We start from the raw sequence: 17,871 nt of genomic DNA, 5'->3' as shown, positions 1-17,871 counted from the left end.
ACAAAATTCTTAACAAATAATGAATTAAAAGACAAACAAACAAAAAGAACTTCGCTGGTGAAATGGCGCCACAGAAACCCAGCAATGGAATGGTTTTAGAAGGCAAACTCAGGCCAAGCATGTGGTGGCTCACATCTGTAATCCCAACACTTTGGGAGGCCAAGGCAGGTGGATCACGTGAGGATGGGAGTTTGAGACCAGTCTGGCCAACATGGTGAAACCCAGTCTCTACTAAAAACACAAAAATTCGCCAGGTGTGGTGGCGTGTGCCTGTAATCTCAGCTACTCAGGAGGCTGAGACAGGAGAACCCCCCAGGAGGTGGAGGTTGCAGTGAGCCAAGATTACACCACTGCACTCCAGCCTGGGCGAGAGAATGAGACTCCATCTCAAAAAAAAAAAGAAAGAAAAATTCAATTACTCAGTTTCAAAGTAGCCCTAACGAGGAGTCATCCTTTCTAGTTTACTTAATTTTACAACTCCACAAAATAAGTGTCCACTAACCATGAACTGGGCAATTGCCTTAATGAAGAAAACTCGGTCCTGTTCAGTGTCCACGTCAGGCGGGATGTCAGTCTGGGGCTCATACCTATCAGAGAGATAAGAGGAGAGAGCACAGGTTAACCAAGGAGAAAGTCCACTAAAGAGAATGTGGGCAACTGAGAGGACAGGGGGTCTGGAACAAAGCTCTCCAAGTCCCCAAGTGTGATAGTAAGATCAATGCAAACTTCAAAAGTAAAACCAAAATACCAAGGGAGCAAATCCCCACCTAAGAACAAAAGATTTCAAAAACGAAATGTGGGTCTCAGCTTATAAAATTAAATCTCTCTCAGACCTCAACATATCATGAAACTAATCAGAACTGCTACCCTGGCTGACGGCCCTTGACTCAGAGCAGTACTAGGGCTGATTAGTCAGCTCTAAGCAGCAGCAGAGTTGACGAAGTTATTTTCTTCAAGGTATTGATACCGGGGTCAGCAGACTGCAGCCTCCAACCTGTACAGCCTCCAAACTAAGAACTCTTTTTACATTTTAATAAAAAGAAGAGGCAATAGAGATCGTATGCAATCTCTTAATTTTATGTTTAGCAAAGGTAAAATGTTTATTATCTGGTCCTTAACAGAAAAAGCTGCCAACCCTGAATCATATATCATATTCAATTTTTCACAGAAAAAGAAACCTACATTATTTCTAATCAACTGTATTGATTAGAACGTGCAAAAAGGCCCCCCTGTCACTCTGCAGTGAGGGGCTGAAGAGCAGCCTGGCCCAGCACCCTACTGAGGAATAGTCAGCCTCCTTTCACCACTTCCTGGTATATTTCCCTCTCCCACAGCATTTTTTAAACTCCACTGATTTTTTTTTTTTTTTTTTTTTTGAGACACAGTCTCAATCTACCCGGGCTGGTGTGCAGTAGCATGATCAGTGGCACTGCAGCCTCAAACTCCCAGGATCAGGTGATCCTCCTGCCTCAGCCTCCTGAGTAGCTGGAACTATGAGTGTGCACCACCCACGCTCAGCTAATTGTTCTTTTGTGTGTGGAGACAGGGTCGTGCTATGTTGACCAGGCTGGTCTCGAATTCCTGAGATTATAAAGTGCTGGGATTATAGGAACGAGCCACTGTGCCCAGCCACAGCTACGTTTCAACAGATTACAATCGGGTCTGTCAAACTCAAACAACTCTTCCTTTTGCAGCGTCACAACTATGTCCTGTTTTCTAGGTGACTAACAAATAAAATCCAGTATTCACTCTTAGACATCAATAAAGTGCAGTTCTAACCTTTTCACAAGCCAGAGAAGCACTTCAGACACAAGTCCAAAATTGGGTGTACGGAAATTTTCCATAGAAATATGTCGAGGGTATCCCAGGGCTCTCATCATCTCTGTGAAATCTGTCCAGGGAAAAATATAATTCATTCAGTTCCCCATCACATAGCAACTACTTGTTAACTTAGATATTGTCTTTACTTTTCCTTCTTATTGCCAATCTATTGACAGCTTTAGGGATTATCTGTCAACTTTCTACAAGGGAACATAAAAAAGAGATAAAATTTAAAATACCAAAAATGCTACCTAAAAAGCATGTAAGTTCAATAGGAGAAGTAGATGGCTATACATGAAAATAGAATTGAGGGATTAGCTGTGAATTTCATCTCTTTAATATCTCCTTTCTTTTTACTGCTAAAAGTAAGAAACACCTGTCCTTATAAAATGTCATGAAGAAAAAGTATTTTTATCTTTTTCTTTTTCTTTTTTTTTTTTTTTGAGAAGGAGTCTCGCTCTGTCGCCTAGGCTGGAGTGCAGTGGCCTGATCTCGGCTCGCTGCAAGCTCCGCCTCCCGGGTTCACGCCATTCTCCTGCCTCAGCCTCCGGAGTAGCTGGGACTACAGGCGCCCGCCACCACGCCCGGCTAATTTTTTTTGTATTTTTAGTAGAGACGGGGTTTCACTGTGTTCGCCAGGATGGTCTCGATCTCCTGACCTCATGATCCACCCGTCTTGGCCTCCCAAAGTGCTGGGATTACAGGCATGAGCCACTGCGCCCGGCCTAGAAAAAGTATTTTTAAATGTCAACAGTGGTCTGACTCAAATTCAGCTGATTAAAAATTATTTTAAAATGTTAACAGTGGTTATTTCTGAGGCGAATCCATAGGATAACATTCATGTTTCTGAGTTGTCCTTTTTTTTTAAATTTTAGTGAGCATATAGGACCCAAATAACATGTTTTAAAGATCAGTTGCCATGTATTTAGGGAAATCTTAAATACAGTGGTTGAACTACACAACCATGTTTAGATTTATTACAAAACAGATTAAGTAATAGTATTACTAATACTTGTTGATCCATAGGTTGGGGTCACCTCGGGAAAAGCATTAGTGCTTTCAAGAGAGCAAGACTTGGAAATGAACACCACAAACATTGTTGAGATCCCATGATGTACCAAGATTTACATTCAGTGTGCTTCCTGGTTATTTAAGGTCTGTCTGCACTCTTCTTGAAGATCCATGTTCAAAATGGTCCATCAGTGTTCACAAATAACCTACCCGGGTACTGGAAGTCAGGTCAGACTTCGCAAGACAATGGAAGAAAAAGTGTGAGCACAGGAAACAGCAAAGTCACAAAAGGGACTCTGTAACTGTTTTCTGGGAAATGTGAATATGGAGATTAAAAAAAAAATAGCTGGGTGTGGTGGTGCATGCCTGTGGTCCCAGTTATTCAGCAGGCTGAGGTGTGAGGATCACCTGAGCCCAGGAGGTTGCAGTGAGCTGAGATCACGTGACTGCACTTCAGCCTGGGTAACAGAGTGAGACCCTGTCTCAGAAAGAAAAACAAAAAAAGGCCGGGCGCGGGTGGTTCATGCCTGTAATCTCAGCACTTTGGGAGCCGAGGAGGGTAGATCACCTGAGGTCAGGAGTTCAAGACCAGCCTGGCTAAAATGGTGAAACCCCACCTCTACTAAAAATACAAAAGTTGCTGGGCACCGTGGCTCACGCCTGTAATCCCAGCACTTTGGGAGGCCGAGGCGGGCGGATCATGAGGTCAGGAGATCGAGACCGTCCTGGCTACCACGGTGAAACCCCGTCTCTACTAAAAATACAAAAAAATTAGTCAGGTGTGGTGGCAGGCACCTGTAGTCCCAGCTACTCGGGAGGCTGAGGCAGGAGAATGGCGTGAACCCAGGAGGCGGAGCTTGTAGTGAGCCGAGATTGCATCACTGCACTCCAGCCTGGGCGACAGAGCAAGATTCCATCTCAAAAATAAATAAATAAATAAAAACAAAAATACAAAAGTTAGGTGGGCGTGGTGGCGGGCACCTATAATTCCAGATATTGAAGAGACTGGGGCAGGAGAATCACTTGAACCTGGGAGGCAGAAGTTGCAGTGAGCCAAGATCACACCATTGCACTCCAGCCTGGGCAAGAGAACAGCCTTTCCTTCACACAGTAAGGCACTGCCTAAATACTTCTGACTACTAGGTACTAGTCAAGTTCTGTTAATGTTGCAGTGTTATTGTCAAAATAGAGACTAATTTGAGTAAGATCCTTACCATACAACGCACAACTGCAGAGCATTAATTTAAGGTCAAAATATTTTGAAATCTCCGTGTATGGTCTTCCCAACAAAACCCCATTCTACGTCCCCTGGCAGGGTGCTGGCCTCTCTAAAAACTATGTGGGAGGAGACACTCATCCTGTATGATGTGTGGCCACCAAAAACCTTCAAACTCCAGAGGACAGGATTCACACTCTGGTGCTCAGTGGCTGCATGAATAAAAGGTAATGCGTTTTCCTAGATATTTTTTTTTTTTTTTTTTTTTTTGAGACGGAGTCTCGCTCTGTCGCCCAGGCTGGAGTGCAGTGGCGCGATCTCGGCTCACTGCAAGCTCCGCCTCCCGGATTCACGCCATTCTCCTGCCTCAGCCTCCCGAGTAGCTGGGACTACAGGCGCCCACAACCGCGCCCGGCTAATTTTTTGTATTTTTAGTAGAGACGGGGTTTCACCGTGGTCTCGATCTCCTGACCTTGTGATCCGCCCGCCTTGGCCTCCCAAAGTGCTGGGATTACAGGCGTGAGCCACCGCGCCCGGCCTCCTAGATATTTTTATATTGTAGAAAAGAGCAATTCATAACCAAAGGAGTAATCTCTAATGCTAAAATTTCAGGCACCAGCAATTTGCTGAGAAAATTGACTCTTTAAGAGACCCCTAAGATCACACCAAATTGGCAATCATCTACTATTCCTTTTTTTTTTTTTTAAAGACAGTTCCACTCTGTCGCCCAGGATGGAGAGCAGTGGTATGATCTCAGCTCACTGCAACTTCTGCCTCCAGGGATCAAGCAATTCTCCTGCCTCAGCTTCCCGAGTAGCTGGGACCACAGGTGTGCGCCACCATGCCCTAATTTTTTGAATTTTTAGCAAAGGCGGGGTTTCACCATGTTGGCCAGGCTAGTCTTGAATTCCTGACCTTCAGTGATCCGCCTGCCTCAGTCTTCCAAAGTGCTGGGATTACAGGCGTGAGCCACTGTGCCCCGTCGTAACCAACACTCTTAGCCTCATTCTTCCACTTCCCCACCCTCTTAGCAAAGGAATTCGAGCTCCCTTCTCCTCACCAGCCCTGCAGAAAGGATGCAGACGGAGTTCAGGAGGTCTGGAGTTCAGGCAACCTGAATTCAATCCCCAGTGCCACCTCCTATCGCCTGTGTCACCTGCTCAAGTTACCTGACCTCTCTGTGCCCGTTTCCTCACTTCCAGATGCAGGCGGTACAGTTGTTCAGATGATTAAAATGAAATGCACATAACACAGAGTGGGCCCTGGCACATCGTTAAAACTCAAAAAATGTTAGCTGCAATGATCATCACCCAGCCCCTCTCCTCGGTTTCGCTGCTGTTTTTTTGTTTTGGTTTGGTTTGGGGTTTTTTGTTTTTGTTTGTTCGTTTGTTGCTTGAGATGGAGTTTCGCTCTTGTCCCCCAGGCTGGAGTGCAATGGTCCGATCTCGACTCACCGCAACCTCCTCCTCCCGGGTTCAAGCGATTCTCCTGCTTCAGCCTCCCGAGTAGCTGGGATTACAGGCGCCCGCCACCACCCCCCGGCTAATTTTGTAATTTTAGTAGAGACGGGGTTTCTTCATGTTGGTCAGGCTGGTCTCGAACTCCCGACCTCAGGTGATTCGCCCGCCCCGGCCTCCCAAAGTGCTGAGATTACAGGCGTGAGCCACCAAGCCCGGTTTTCTAAGAGCTAAGCAAACCCAACTCAAAAAATTGTCTCTAAATTATCCATGCATTTTCCAATACTGTAGCTAACAGCGGCATGCAGCTACACAAATAGAAATGAGTTACACTTAAAATTTCAGTTATTCATCTGCACTAGCCACATTTCGAGCGCTTTGAGCCACACGCGGCCAGTGGCAGATAAAGAACTTTCCATCCTCGCTAGAAATGGCCTAAGAAGGGCCTGGGGCACTGGGCGGGGTTGCAGCCGCGGGTCAGAGGCGTTCCTTGAGGCGCAGAGGCCCGAAAGGAGGCTCTGGCAGCGCAAACCTCAGGGGTCGCCTACATAGGGGACCCGGCAGGCGGGAGACCTGACTCTCTGGAAGACCTGCAGGTCACAGGGGCGCGGGGCTGCCTTACTGCGGAGGTCGCGGAAAGACATGACGCTCAGGTCCCCAGGAGCCCAGGGTGGCAGCTGCTCGCCCCTCAGCGCTCACAGGCCCAGCGCTCGCCGGTCTCTATGGCAACCAAAGGACCCTTGGACGGCGCACGGTCAGGGACAAATAAGAAGGGAAGCGAAGGCGCCGCGGTTCGTGCACGCGTACAGGGAGAGCGGGCGGGCAGAGGGCGCTCCTGAGACGTCTAGGGCAGAGGGCGTGGTGATCCCAGCTTCTATGGGGGCTGCAAGCTCCCCGGCTTCTGGGCCTGTGTTTAAACGCTTTGCGGACGTTTCGCGCTGGCTGACAGACTCTAAGTACCTACTATGTGCTTGACATTGCGCTAGGCGCTTCCCATAATGCTTATTTCCCCCTCATTTCTATAAAGAATGCACGATACTCGGCCGGGCGCGATGGCTCACGCCCATAATCCCAGCACTTTGGGATGCCGAGGCGGGCTGACACTTCAGGTCAGGAGTTAGAGACCAACCTGGCCAACATGGCGAAACCCCCGTCTCTACCAAAAAATACAAAAATTAGCCAAGTGTGTGGCGCACACCTGTAATCCCAGCTACTCGGGAGGCTGAGGCAGAAGAATTACTTGAACCCGGGAGGTGGAGGTTGCAGTGAGCCAAGATCACGCCACTGCACTCCACTCCGGCCTGGCGACAGAACGAGACTCTGTCTCAAAAAAAAAAAAACAAAGAATGCACTATACTTAGGAAGCCGGCCTTCCCGGGTCCAAGGCACAGCGCGCTCGCCGTCGGAATCCGGTTGTGGAGCGGAGGACGGGAGCACTATGGGCGGCCAGAGGCAGGCCAGGCCCGGGTCTCGCGCACGCGCAGACGGCTCGGGCTTCTCAACAGGCCAGAAAGCTGCCCACAGCCGCGCGAGCCGTACGGGTCAAGGAAGCCCCGGCGTCTGCATGAGGGCGCCAGCAGGCGGCCGGAAAGGGCCCCCCCCCCCATGTGTGAACTGGGGAGATACCCCGACAGGCGTGGCACAGCAGCCGGGTTTTGTAAGGTAGCTTGAGCAGGAACAAGGAAACAGCGTAGTGCACAAAGCGATTGGTTGGCATCAGGTTATTTCAGATGCGTTTCTTTGTATGGGTTAAAGGAGAGGGGGCTTCCTTATGCCAGCCTAGGTGGACAGGGCCCCTTCTGTTGGTTACAGTGAATCTTTTGTGTTTTGGCACACTGGCCTGTCTCTAAGTTCGCTTTGATTACGTGGCACCTTGCACTAGCGGTTCCATTCTGGTTTGGTCTGGTCCGTTGGTACCTTGTGCAGGAGCTTGCTCCAAAACAATGGCCTCCCATAAATGTTACTTCACGTGTTATTAAGAAAAACAAAAGGTAAGCCACAGTCTAGAAGAAAATATTCACAAAACACATATATGATAAAGAAACGTGTATTCAGAATGTATAAAGAACTCTCAACACTCAATAAGAAACAGTCTAGAGAATGGAGAAAACATTTTAAAAGATGCTTCACAAGGCCGGGTGCGGTGGCTCACATCTGTAATCCCAGCACTTTGGGAGGCTGAGGCGGGTGGATCACCTGAGGTCAGAAGTTCAAGAGCAGCCTGGTCCACATGGTGAAACCCCATCGCTACTAAATATACAAAAATTAGCCAGACGTGGTGGCAGTCGCCTGTAATCTCAGCTACTCAAGAGGCTGAGGCAGGAGAATTGCTTGAAACCGGGGGTGGAGGTTGCAGTGAGCCGAGATCGCACCATTGCGCTCCAGCCTGGGCAACAAGAGCAAAAACTTCGTCTTAAAAAAAAAAAAAAAAAAAAAAAGGGTACTTCACAAAAGAAGATATATGGATGGCTAATATGCAAATGAAGAGATGATCAAGGTTATTATTAGAGAAGTGCGTATTAAACCACAATGAGATATCACTATGAAGTTATTAAATTGGTTAAAACGTGCCATATCAGGTAACACGTTAAAAATCTAAAAATTGGCGGGGCGCGGTGGCTCATGCCTGTAATCCCAGTACTTTGGGAGTCCAAGGCAGGCAGATCACGAGGTCAGGAGATCGAGACCACGGTGAAACCCCGTCTCTACTAAAAAATACAAAAAACTAGCCGGGCGTGGTGGCAGGCGCCTATAGTTCCAGCTGCTCCGGAGGCTGAGGCAGGAGAATGGCGTGAACCCGGGAGGCGGAGCTTGCAGTGAGCTGAGATCTGGCCACTGGACTCCAGCCTGGGCAACAGAGCCAGACTCCGTCTGGGAAAAAAAAAAAAAAAAAAAACCTAAAAATTAAATCTAGATAAAATGGCTAAAACAACAAAAAACTCTTGACAATGACAAGAGCTTGAAACGATGTTGATCAACTTGAACTTTTTTATTTTTATTTCATTTATTATTATTATTATTTGAGACGGAGTCTTGCTCTTGTTGCCCAGGCTGGAGTGCAGTGGCACATTCTCAGCTCACTGCAACCTCCGCCTCCTGGGTTCAAGTCATTTTCCTACCTCAGCCTCCTGAGTAGCTGGGATTACAGATGTGCACCACCACGCCCAGCTAAATTTTGTAATTTTAGTAGAGATGGAGTTTTGCCATGTTGGCGTGAGTCACCGCACACAGCCTGCATTTCCCTGATGATTAAAGATGTTGAACATCTTTTTACATGTTTGGTGACCGTTTGTATATTTCCTTTGGAAAAATGTCCAGTCATGTTCTTTGCCCATTTCAAAATTGGGTTGTACATCCTTTTGTTTTTGAATTGTAAGAGTTCTTTATATATTCTGCATATGAGACCCTTATCAGATATATGATTTGCCAATATTTTCTTACATTTCATAGGTTGCCTTTTCACTTGTTTATTTGCATTTATTTATTTATTGTTTTGAGATGGCGTCTCGCTCTGTCACCCAGGCTGGAGTGTAGTGGCGAGATCTCAGCTCACTGCAAGCTCTGCCTCCAGGGTTCACACCATTCTCCTGCCTCGGCCTCCTAAGTAGCTGGGACTACAGGCGCCTGCCACTGCGCCCAGCTAATTTTTGTATTTTTAGTAGAGATGGGGTTTCACCATGTTAGCCAGGATGGTCTCGATCTCCTGACCTCGTGATCCACCTGCCTCAGCCTCCCAAAGTGCTGGGATTACAGGTGTGAGCCACCGCGCCTGGGCTTTTTTCACTTGTTGTTGTTGTTGTTGTTGTTGTTGTTGTTGTTGTTGTTTTAAGACAGGGTCTCACTCTCTTGCCCCGGCTGGAATGCAGTGGCGCGATCACAGCTCACTGTAACCCACTCCTGGGTTCAAACAATCCTCTTGCCTCAGCCTTCCAAGTAGGTGGGACTACAAGCACATGCCAACATTCCCAGCTTGTTTTCGTATTTTTTGTAGAGACAGGGTTTTGCTATGTTGCCCAGGCTGGTTTCGAGCTCCTGGGCTCAAGAGATCTGCCTGCCTCATCCTCCCATAGGGCTGGGATTACAGGTGTGAGCCACTGTGCCCATCTTCTTTTTTCTTCTTGATGGAGGTTTTGCAGCATGAAAGTTTTTAATCTTAATGAGGTACAATTTATCTATTTTTTCTTTTGGTGTCATATCCAAAAATCAATTGCCAAATCCCTGTGTTTTCTTCTGAAGGTTTTATCGTTTTACCTCTTACATTTAGGTTTTGGGTCAATTCTCAGTTAATTTTTAAATTTGATGTGAGATAGGAATTCAATCTTTTTTTTTTTTTTTTTTTTTTTTTTTTTTGCATGTGGCTGTTCATTTCTCCAGCAACATTTGTTGCAGAGACTATTGTTTCCTACATTGAATGGTCTTGGTACCTTTATCAAAATCAATTGACCACAGATGAATGGGTTTATTTCTGGGTTTTCTATTGTATTTCATTGGTCTAGATGTTTATTCTTATGCCTGTTGCACACTGTTTTGATTACTGTGTTTTGTAGTAAGTGTTGAAATCAGAAAGTGTGTTTTTGATTTCTTTTTTTTTTTGGAGTCTTGCTCTGTCACCCAGGCTGGAGTGCCGTGGCACAATCTCGACTCATTGCAACCTCTGCCTCCTGGGTTCAATCGATTCTCCTGCCTCAGCCTCCCAAGTATCTGGGATTACAGGTGCCCGCCACCATGCCCAGCTAATTTTTTGTATTTTTAGTAGAGACAGGGTTTCACTATGTTGGCCAGGCTGGTCACAAACTCTTGGCCTCAGGTGATCTGACCACGTCAGCTTCCCAAAGTGCTGGAATTACAGGCGTGAGCCAACATGCCCAGCTGTGTTTCTAGTTTCTGAAGATCTGCTTTTCCAAGATTGTTGTGGTTATTTGGGCTCCCTTGTAATTTCACATGAATTTTAGGGTTAGCTTTTCCCTTTCTGCTTGTGATGATTAATTTTGCGTATCAACTTGACTGGGATGCCTGATAGCTGGTAAAACCTTATTTTTGGGTGTGCCTGTGTAAGTGTTTCCAGAAGAGATTAGCATTTGAATTGGTAGACTGAGTAAAGAAGACTGCCCTCACCAATGTAGGCATCATCCAATCTGCGGGGCACCCAATTACGACAAAAATGCAGAGGAGGGGTGAATTCACACTATCTTCATGGACTGGGACATCCTTCTTCTCCTGCCCTTGGACATTGGAGCTCCTGGTTCTTGGACTTTTGGACACCAGGACTTACACCAGCCCTCACCCCCAGCCCTACACAGATTCTCATGCTTTTGCACTCAGACTTAATTACAGCACCAGTTTTCCTGGTTCTCCAGCTTGCAGGCAGCATATTGTGGGACTTTTTGTCCCCAATAATCACATAAGCCAATATCCCTAATAAATCTTCTCTTGGCCGGGCACGGTGTCTCACGCCTATCATCCCAGCACTTTGGGAGGTGGAGGCAGGAGGATCACGTGAACCCAGGAGTTCAAGACCAGCTTTGGGCAACATGGTGAGGTCTCCATCACTAAAAGTAAAAAAATTAAAAATTAAAAAATAAAAATAAATTTAAAAATTAGCCAGGCCTGGTGGCGCACACCTGTAGTCCCAGCTACTTGGGAGGCTGAGGTGGGAGGATTGCCTGAGCCTGGTAAGTTGAGGCTGCAGTGAGCCATGATCATATCACTGTACTTCAGCCTGGGCAATGGAGCAAGGCCTTGTCTCAAAAAAAATTATCTTATATAAAGAGATTTATTTATCCCCTAATAAATGTTTTATCTATAAATATCTATCTACATCCTGCTGATTATATTTCTCTGTAGAAACCGAATACACTACATGAAGGCCATTTTGATTTTGATAAGAATTGTACTGAGCACTTTGGGGAGTATTGCTATCTTAACAATATTAAGTCTTCAGTCCATGAACATGGAATGTTTTCCAATTTATTTAAGTCTTTAGATTCTCTCAGCAATGTTTTATAGTATTCAGAGTTGTCTTATACCTCCTTGGTTAAATGTATTCCTATTTTATTCTTTTTATTTTTTGCTAGTATCTAGAAATACAATTAATTTTTGTGTGGTGATTTTATGACTTGAGATTTTTCTGAACTTCATTAGCTCTGAAAAAACTCTACTAGGTTTAGGATTTTTTTTTCAAGTGTGAATTATTTAATATTTCCTATATACAAGATCAGGTTGCTGGGCGCGGTGGGTCATACCTGTAATCCCAGCACTTTGGTAGGCCAAGGTGGGCAGATCACCTGAGGTCAGGAGTTTGAGACCAGCCTGGCCAACATGGCGAAAGCCCGTCTCTACTAAAAATGCAAAGATTAGCTGGGCGTGGTGGTGGGTGCCTGTAATCCCACCTACTCGGGAGGCCGAGGCAGAAGAAGCACTTGAACTTGGGAGACTGAGGTTGCAGTGAACCGAGATCGCGCCACTGCAGTCCAGCCTGGGCACCAAAGCGAGACTCCGTCTTAAAAAAAAAAAAAGAATCAGTCAGGTTGTCTGTGACTAGAGAAAACTGAATGTTTAACTTTTTTTTTTTGGTCAGCATCCAAAATCTTTTTAATAAGAGGGTTCGTTTTTGTAGCCTCTTGCTGGCCCATCGACCTCTGGGGCGCTCGAACTTCTGGTCCCTGGAGCAGAAATAGGGTTTGGTGTGGCTGTGCGGGGTTCCCAGGGCCTTGCCGAAATGCCGGTACACCTGTCGGCCCCTGCGAGGACCGGAGAGCAGGACGGTGCCGCCGCCCTTGAGGAAGTCCAGGCCCAGCTGGTCGAAAGTCAAGATCTTGCCCCCCACCCTGAGGATGCCGCTGCGGGCCGGCTGGTCACGGGCAGCGCACACACCCTCAGTTTGGGCACCTCCTGAACCCGCGCGTCATCCGTTAGCGTCCCCACAACCACGGCCGTTTTGTTTCCCATCCAGGAAGCTTCATCTTCCGGATCATCCGAGGAAGGGACAGAGGTGGCCGGTTGGTGCGACTCATAAACAACCTCTTCAGCACAACCTGGTTGAATGTGGAGGTAGTTCGTCTGGCCAGTAACCTGCACAGCTTGACCAACAGCCTCAGGTAGATATCCTGGCTCTTGGGCTCCTTGCGCCAAACCTTTAGGTCCTTGTTGCGGCGGATGTCAACTCCCATGATGGCGCCTTCTGCTCAGCCAGGTCAGGGAAGATGAATGTTTTGTCTGTTTGTTTGAGACGGAGCCTCGCTGTGTGGGCTGGAGTGCACTGGCGCGATCTCGGCTCACTGCAAGCTCCACCTCCCGGGTTCACGCCATTCTCCTGCCTCAGCCTCCCGGGACTACAGCCGCCCGCCGCCACGCCTGGCTAATTTTTTGTACTTTTAGTAGAAATGGGGTTTCACCGTGTTAGCCAAGATGGTTGTGATCTCCTGACCTTGTGAGCTGCCCACCTCGGCCTCCCAAAATGCTGGGATTACAGGCGTGAGCCACCTCGCCCAGCCTGAATGTTTAACTTTTTAAGAAACTGCCAAATTGTCTTCCAGAGTTGTTGCACCATTTTACACTCCCACCAGCAGTATATGGGAGTTCCAGTTCCTCCACATCCTTACACTTGATGTGGTCTACACAATATATGTAACTGATTAACTGGAAAATGAACAGTTAGAAAAGTTAATTGCTCAGTCACCCAGAACAACCTTCCCTCCGGAACAACCTTCCCTCCCTCCCTCCCTCCCTCCCTCCCTTCCTTCCCCTCTTTCTCTCTTTCCTTTCTCTCTTTATTTCTCTCTTTTCTTTCTTTCTGACGGAGTCTAGCTCTATTGCCCAGGCTGGAGTGCAGTGGCACGATCTCGGTTCACTGCAACTTCCGGGTTCAAGTGATTGTCCCACTTCCGCCTCCCGAGTAGCTGGGATTACAGGTGCACACCACCACGCATGGCTAATTTTTGTATTTTTAGTAGAGATGGGGTTTCACCATGTTGGCCAGGCTGGTCTCGAACTCCTGACCTCAACTCATCCTCCTGCCTCGGCCTCCCACAGTGCTGGGAACACAGGCGTGAGCCACCGCGCCCAGCCCCTTTTCAGCATTTTCAAAACACTGACCTAGGTCTTCCTAGGTCTGTACTCCTGAACCCTCATTTCCCACCCCAGATGAGGAAGCTGGTCCCAAGAGATCACCTCAGAAAGGGACTCCCAGTTTGCCAGAACTGAGTCTGTTTTATGTGGCCTGACCCTAGCCAGAGGGACCAGGGACTTCCCCTGGGGTTCTGGCCCCTTCCCATGCCTTCTTTTCACCCTGCCCTTGCCTTGGGCACTGTCCTCTCCCAAACTAGGGGTCCAGGAAAGGTGGGAGTCTTCCCTGTGATGTCATAAGAACCAGTTGCCAGGGGAGACCTGCCAATGTACCCCCTAGGCAGGGGAGAGCAGGGCCCTGCTGCACCCAAGTCCTGGTCGCTCCTCCCCACCACACTGGCCCTCCATGGAAGCCTTGGTCTGTGCATTTTCTGAGCTGCGCATAAGAGAAGGTGCCGGGCTGCAGGGAGGAGTGGCAGGAAGAGAGATGGACTCCTGTTCCCACCTGGGCCCAAAGCCGTGGGGTGGCCTCAGGGACATGTATGCTTGGGAGAGGGGAATGGCCACTGGGCCAGGCCATGAGTCCCTGGGCTGGTCACTTTCTCTCAAACCCACTGTGCAATTTCTCTGCAGGGACCAGAATACTCTTTCTAGGGTAGTGGGCAGAACAGGGTAGTAGAAAGGACTTGAGGTTCTGAAAGCACTCTTAGTACCAAGGCCCTAGGCTTCCCAGGCCTCCCTGTTGGTTGGTAGTGGGAAGAGGAGTCATGTCTTGGGCATGGGCAGGGGGAGGTAGTGGACTGAGCCTATTTGACACACAGGTAAACTGAGGCCAGGCTGGCTGGGGGTGCAGCCCATCATGTGAGCTGGTCTCAGAGGCATGTGACCGTACCCTCCCCTCATGGCTGCTGTGGGGGGCTGGCCACCACCCTCCCGCTGTCTCCTCTGCAGATGCAGTGAGCCAGGCCCAAGGACGTCCCGGCCACCCCGACATACCCCCCAACATCTACGAGGGGGGCCTGGGGTCCCCGCAGCCGCAGTGCCCCAGTGCCCAGGGAAGCAAGCCCAAGAACTTCCGGCTGCGCCACCTCCGGGGCCTGGGCCTCTACCTGGAGAGCCACCCGCCACCAGCTGGCCAGTGTGAGAGCCACTGGCTGAGCCGGCTCATGGCTGGGGGCTGCCTGCCACAGCCTGAGGGCACAGCCTGGGCCCTGGACCTGCCACAGGGGACTCTGGGCCCAGGTAACAGCCTCTGCTCAGCCCTTCTGGAAGCCCGATTGCCCAGGGACAGCTTGGGAAGCAGTGGTGAGCTCTGTCAAGGCAGGACTGGGCAAGGGGGGAAGACCCTAGGGGATGGTTGGGCTAGGGCCTCAGACGGGCCCTTCTCCACTCCCAAGCCTCCACAGTGGTGCCATGCCCCAGGAGGCCAAGATCTTGATGAATCTATCCCTATCCTTGTGTCACGCACAGCTGGGTGGGGCCTGGAGAATCCACCAGGGACAAAGAAGTGCGAGAAAAAGGGAGGCTCTGGGAGGGAGGTCTGGGTGACTGCCCCAGCTCCACACTCGGTGAGGGGCCTTGGAAGCTGTCTCCTTTGCTGGGCCTCAGTTTTCCCACTTGTAAAATGAGGATTCAGGTTAGATGAGGGTCCTTCCAGCTTGAACCATTCTTTTCCCTCAACCTCCTCCCTTCCCTGGGGATTCTGTCAGGGAAGAAGCATTGCCCTCTTCCCTTCTGTTTTCAAGAATATTGGATGCTGGGAACCCCAGGGTGGGCTGCCAGCCTCCCCGCCAGCCTCCCCTTGGGTTCCTCGAGTGACTCCTCTCTCCTCTTTCCTCAGCTTCCAGTTCCAGCATGGACCCAGACAAGGGTGCCCTCCCCCAGCCTGGTCCTTCTGAGGGCTTCGGACTCAGGCCCAAGAGGTCCTGGGGGGCCTGGGAAGAGGCCATGTGTCCCTTGTGCAAGAGAACCCGCGCTGGGGCCCTGGAGAGGCTATAGGGATCCCAAGTGCCAGGACTGGGGACAGGAGGGGACGGATGGCCGAGGAGGCAGCCCGAGCAGGAGGGGCTCAGCTCCCGGCAGTGGCCCTGCCACATGGGGTGGCCCAGGCAGCGGCCCAGTGCCCAGGCCTGGGCCTCGGGAGATGGGGAGTGGGAGGAGGAGGAGGTCCCGAGGGAGGGGCAGAAGCAATAGAAGCATGGCCATGCCCTTGCAGCCCACTCAGACTCCAGTCAGCCACTTGTACCTGGGAGGCTGGGCTGAGTGGAGAATCAGGCCCCCCTGCCTCCTACCTGAGAGGCCGGGGAGCCCACAGGTCTGATCTCAATAAAAGCCAAGGCCTGCACGTTCTTGTCCATCTGCCTGTCTGTCATCAGGCCAGTTTGGTGAGAAAACAGTCCTGTGTCTCTCCAGGGATGGGTCTGCTGTGCCCCCTGCCCTTAGTTGCCAGGGCATGAGAAGCGTGAGCTGGGGCAAGGGCCTATGGGAACACCAAGGAGGTAGTCTGGGAGGGCTTCCTGGATGAGACACTGCTGAGCTTGGCTCCACAGGGTGGGTAGGGGCTCAACAGCCCACCTCATGAGCCACGATGCCCGGCTAATTTTCTATTTTTTTGTTTTGTTTTGTTTTTGTTTTTATTTTTTGAGACAGAGTCTTGCTCTGTCACCCAGGCTGGAGTGCAGTGGTGCAATCTCGGCTCACTGCAAGCTCCACCTCCCAGGTTCATGCCATTCTCCTGCCTCAGCCTCCCCAGTAGCTCGGACTATAGGCGCCCGCCACCATGTCCGGCTAATCTTTTTGTATTTTTTTAGTAGAGATGGGGTTTCACCGTGTTAGCCAGGATGGTCTCGATTTCCTGACCTCGTGATCCAGCCACCTTGGCCTCACAAAGTGCTGGGATTACAGGCGTGAGCCACTGTGCCCGGTCTAATTTTCTATTGTTTTAAGAGTTGGGGGGTCCTGCTATGTTGCCCAGGCTAGTCTTGAACTCCTGAGCTCAAGTGATCCTCCCACCTCGGGAGGATCCTAAATGCAGGCCATGGCATTGTGGGTGGAGGGCACAGTGGATGAAGGAAGGCAGGGCCGGGTCGCGGAGGGCACCAGGGAGGAGAGCAGCCGAGGCAGGGATGTGGACCTAGGCCCTACCTGCCCCCTACCAGGTGAGGTCACTGCTCTGCGGGACCTCAGCTACCAGGTCCCTCTGGGCAGGATGAGCACAGCCCTTCTCCTCCCAGCTGGACCAGACTCTGGACACCCAGGCGTGGGCTTCCTCTGTGCCGGGGTGTCTCCACTCGACTCTGTTGATGTTTGGGATTGGATCATTCTTTGGAATGGAGGCTGTCCTGTGCATGTAGGATGTTAAGCAGCATCTCTGGCCACCACCCACTTGGTACCTGTAGCACCCTCCTCTAAGCTGTCACAGCAAGTGTCTCCAGACATTGTCTGGTGTCCCTGGGGAGCACTGTTACTGTGAGTGAGAAGCCTGCTGTGTCTTAGGCTTAGGTTAGGCTGTGTCCCCACCCAAATTTCATCTCGAATTGTAATCCCCACGTGTTAAGGGAGGGACCTCATGGGAGGTGACTGGATCATGGGGTGGGGTGGGGGGTTCTGCCATGCTGCTCTCATGATAGTGAGTTATCACAAGATCTGATGCTTTAAAAGTGTTTGGCAGTGGGCCAGGCGCGGTGGCTCACGCCTGTAATCCCAGCACTTTGGGAGGCCGAGGCGGGCGGATCACGGGGTCAGGAGAGTGAGACCATCCTGGCTAACACGGTGAAACCCTATCTCTACTAAAAATATAAAAAATTAGCCAGGCGTGGTGGTGGGCGCCTGTAGTCCCAGCTACTCAGGAGGCTGAGGCAGGAGAATGGCGTGAACCTGGGAGGTGGAGCTTGCAGTGAGCCAAGATCGTGCCACTGCACTCCAGCCTGGGTGACAGAGAGAGACTCTAACTCAAATAAAAAATAAGCAAACAATAAAATGTGTTTGACAATTCCACCCTTCCTGCCCACCACTGCCTCTCTGTCCTGCCACCTTGTGAAGAAGGTACCTGCTTCCCCTTTGCCTTCCGCTGTGACTGTAAATTTCCTGAGGCCTCCCAGCCACGTGGAACACTGAGTCAATTAAACCTCTTTTGTTTATAAATTACCCTGTCTCAGGTAGCAGTGTCAAAACGGACTAATACACTTGCTCTGTTCCACCAGGCCTCCATCCTATGGGGAGAAGATGGGAGCACCCAGGCTTGCCTCAGTGACCTTCCCGTCTGGCGACCACAGCCTGGGTCAGGCTAGGGCTGAGCGCCAC

At 49.8% G+C, this 17,871-nt stretch overlaps 2 protein-coding genes, 1 long non-coding RNA gene and 1 pseudogene across 24 annotated transcripts in view; 1 reads left to right on the top strand and 3 right to left on the bottom strand.

Annotated features, from left to right (window-relative positions):
- CLUAP1 (clusterin associated protein 1) overlaps positions 1-6,981 on the bottom strand; it is a 39,861-nt gene extending 32,880 nt beyond the window's left edge. For 7 of the 17 annotated variants that reach the window (XM_001095007.5, XM_002802373.4, XM_077985521.1 and 4 more), the window contains exons 1-3: positions 6,128-6,243; positions 1,780-1,891; positions 503-587 (exon numbers count right to left, since the gene is read on the bottom strand). In XM_001095007.5, coding sequence (XP_001095007.2) covers positions 503-587; positions 1,780-1,891; positions 6,128-6,149 — 219 coding nt within the window. In that variant the 5' untranslated portion in view covers positions 6,150-6,243. Of the gene's footprint in view, positions 1-502; positions 588-1,779; positions 1,892-5,217; positions 5,623-6,127; positions 6,244-6,862 lie in introns of those variants that run through there. The other 10 variants (XM_015125430.3, XM_028840973.2, XM_077985527.1 and 7 more) reach the window with 5 other exon arrangements.
- Positions 6,982-8,994: 2,013 nt separating this feature from the next.
- Positions 8,995-17,263, bottom strand: LOC144337890 (uncharacterized). Its single transcript, XR_013411525.1, has 2 exons — positions 16,282-17,263; positions 8,995-9,070 (listed from the first exon to the last, which is right to left on the bottom strand). It is a non-coding gene; the product is annotated as an uncharacterized LOC144337890 (long non-coding RNA).
- LOC705276 (large ribosomal subunit protein eL18 pseudogene) lies at positions 11,675-12,825 on the bottom strand (annotated as a pseudogene).
- Positions 12,229-15,815, top strand: C20H16orf90 (chromosome 20 C16orf90 homolog). Of its 6 annotated transcripts, none has more exons than XM_077985542.1 (3): positions 12,229-12,503; positions 14,521-14,874; positions 15,410-15,815. In XM_077985542.1, exons 2-3 carry the CDS (start codon positions 14,736-14,738, stop codon positions 15,565-15,567), a joined length of 297 nt encoding a protein of 98 aa, XP_077841668.1. In that variant the 5' UTR covers positions 12,229-12,503; positions 14,521-14,735; the 3' UTR covers positions 15,568-15,815. The 6 variants fall into 6 exon arrangements, with proteins under 6 accessions (XP_077841668.1, XP_077841667.1, XP_077841665.1 ...); XM_077985541.1 differs by having other exon boundaries at positions 12,229-12,571; XM_077985539.1 differs by having other exon boundaries at positions 12,229-12,697.
- Positions 17,264-17,871: the final 608 nt, after the last annotated feature.

Source organism: Macaca mulatta, chromosome 20 (genome assembly GCF_049350105.2).
Source record: "Macaca mulatta isolate MMU2019108-1 chromosome 20, T2T-MMU8v2.0, whole genome shotgun sequence".
Classification (NCBI taxonomy): Eukaryota; Metazoa; Chordata; class Mammalia; order Primates; family Cercopithecidae; genus Macaca; species Macaca mulatta.
This window is presented reverse-complemented; position numbering and strand designations above follow the sequence as displayed.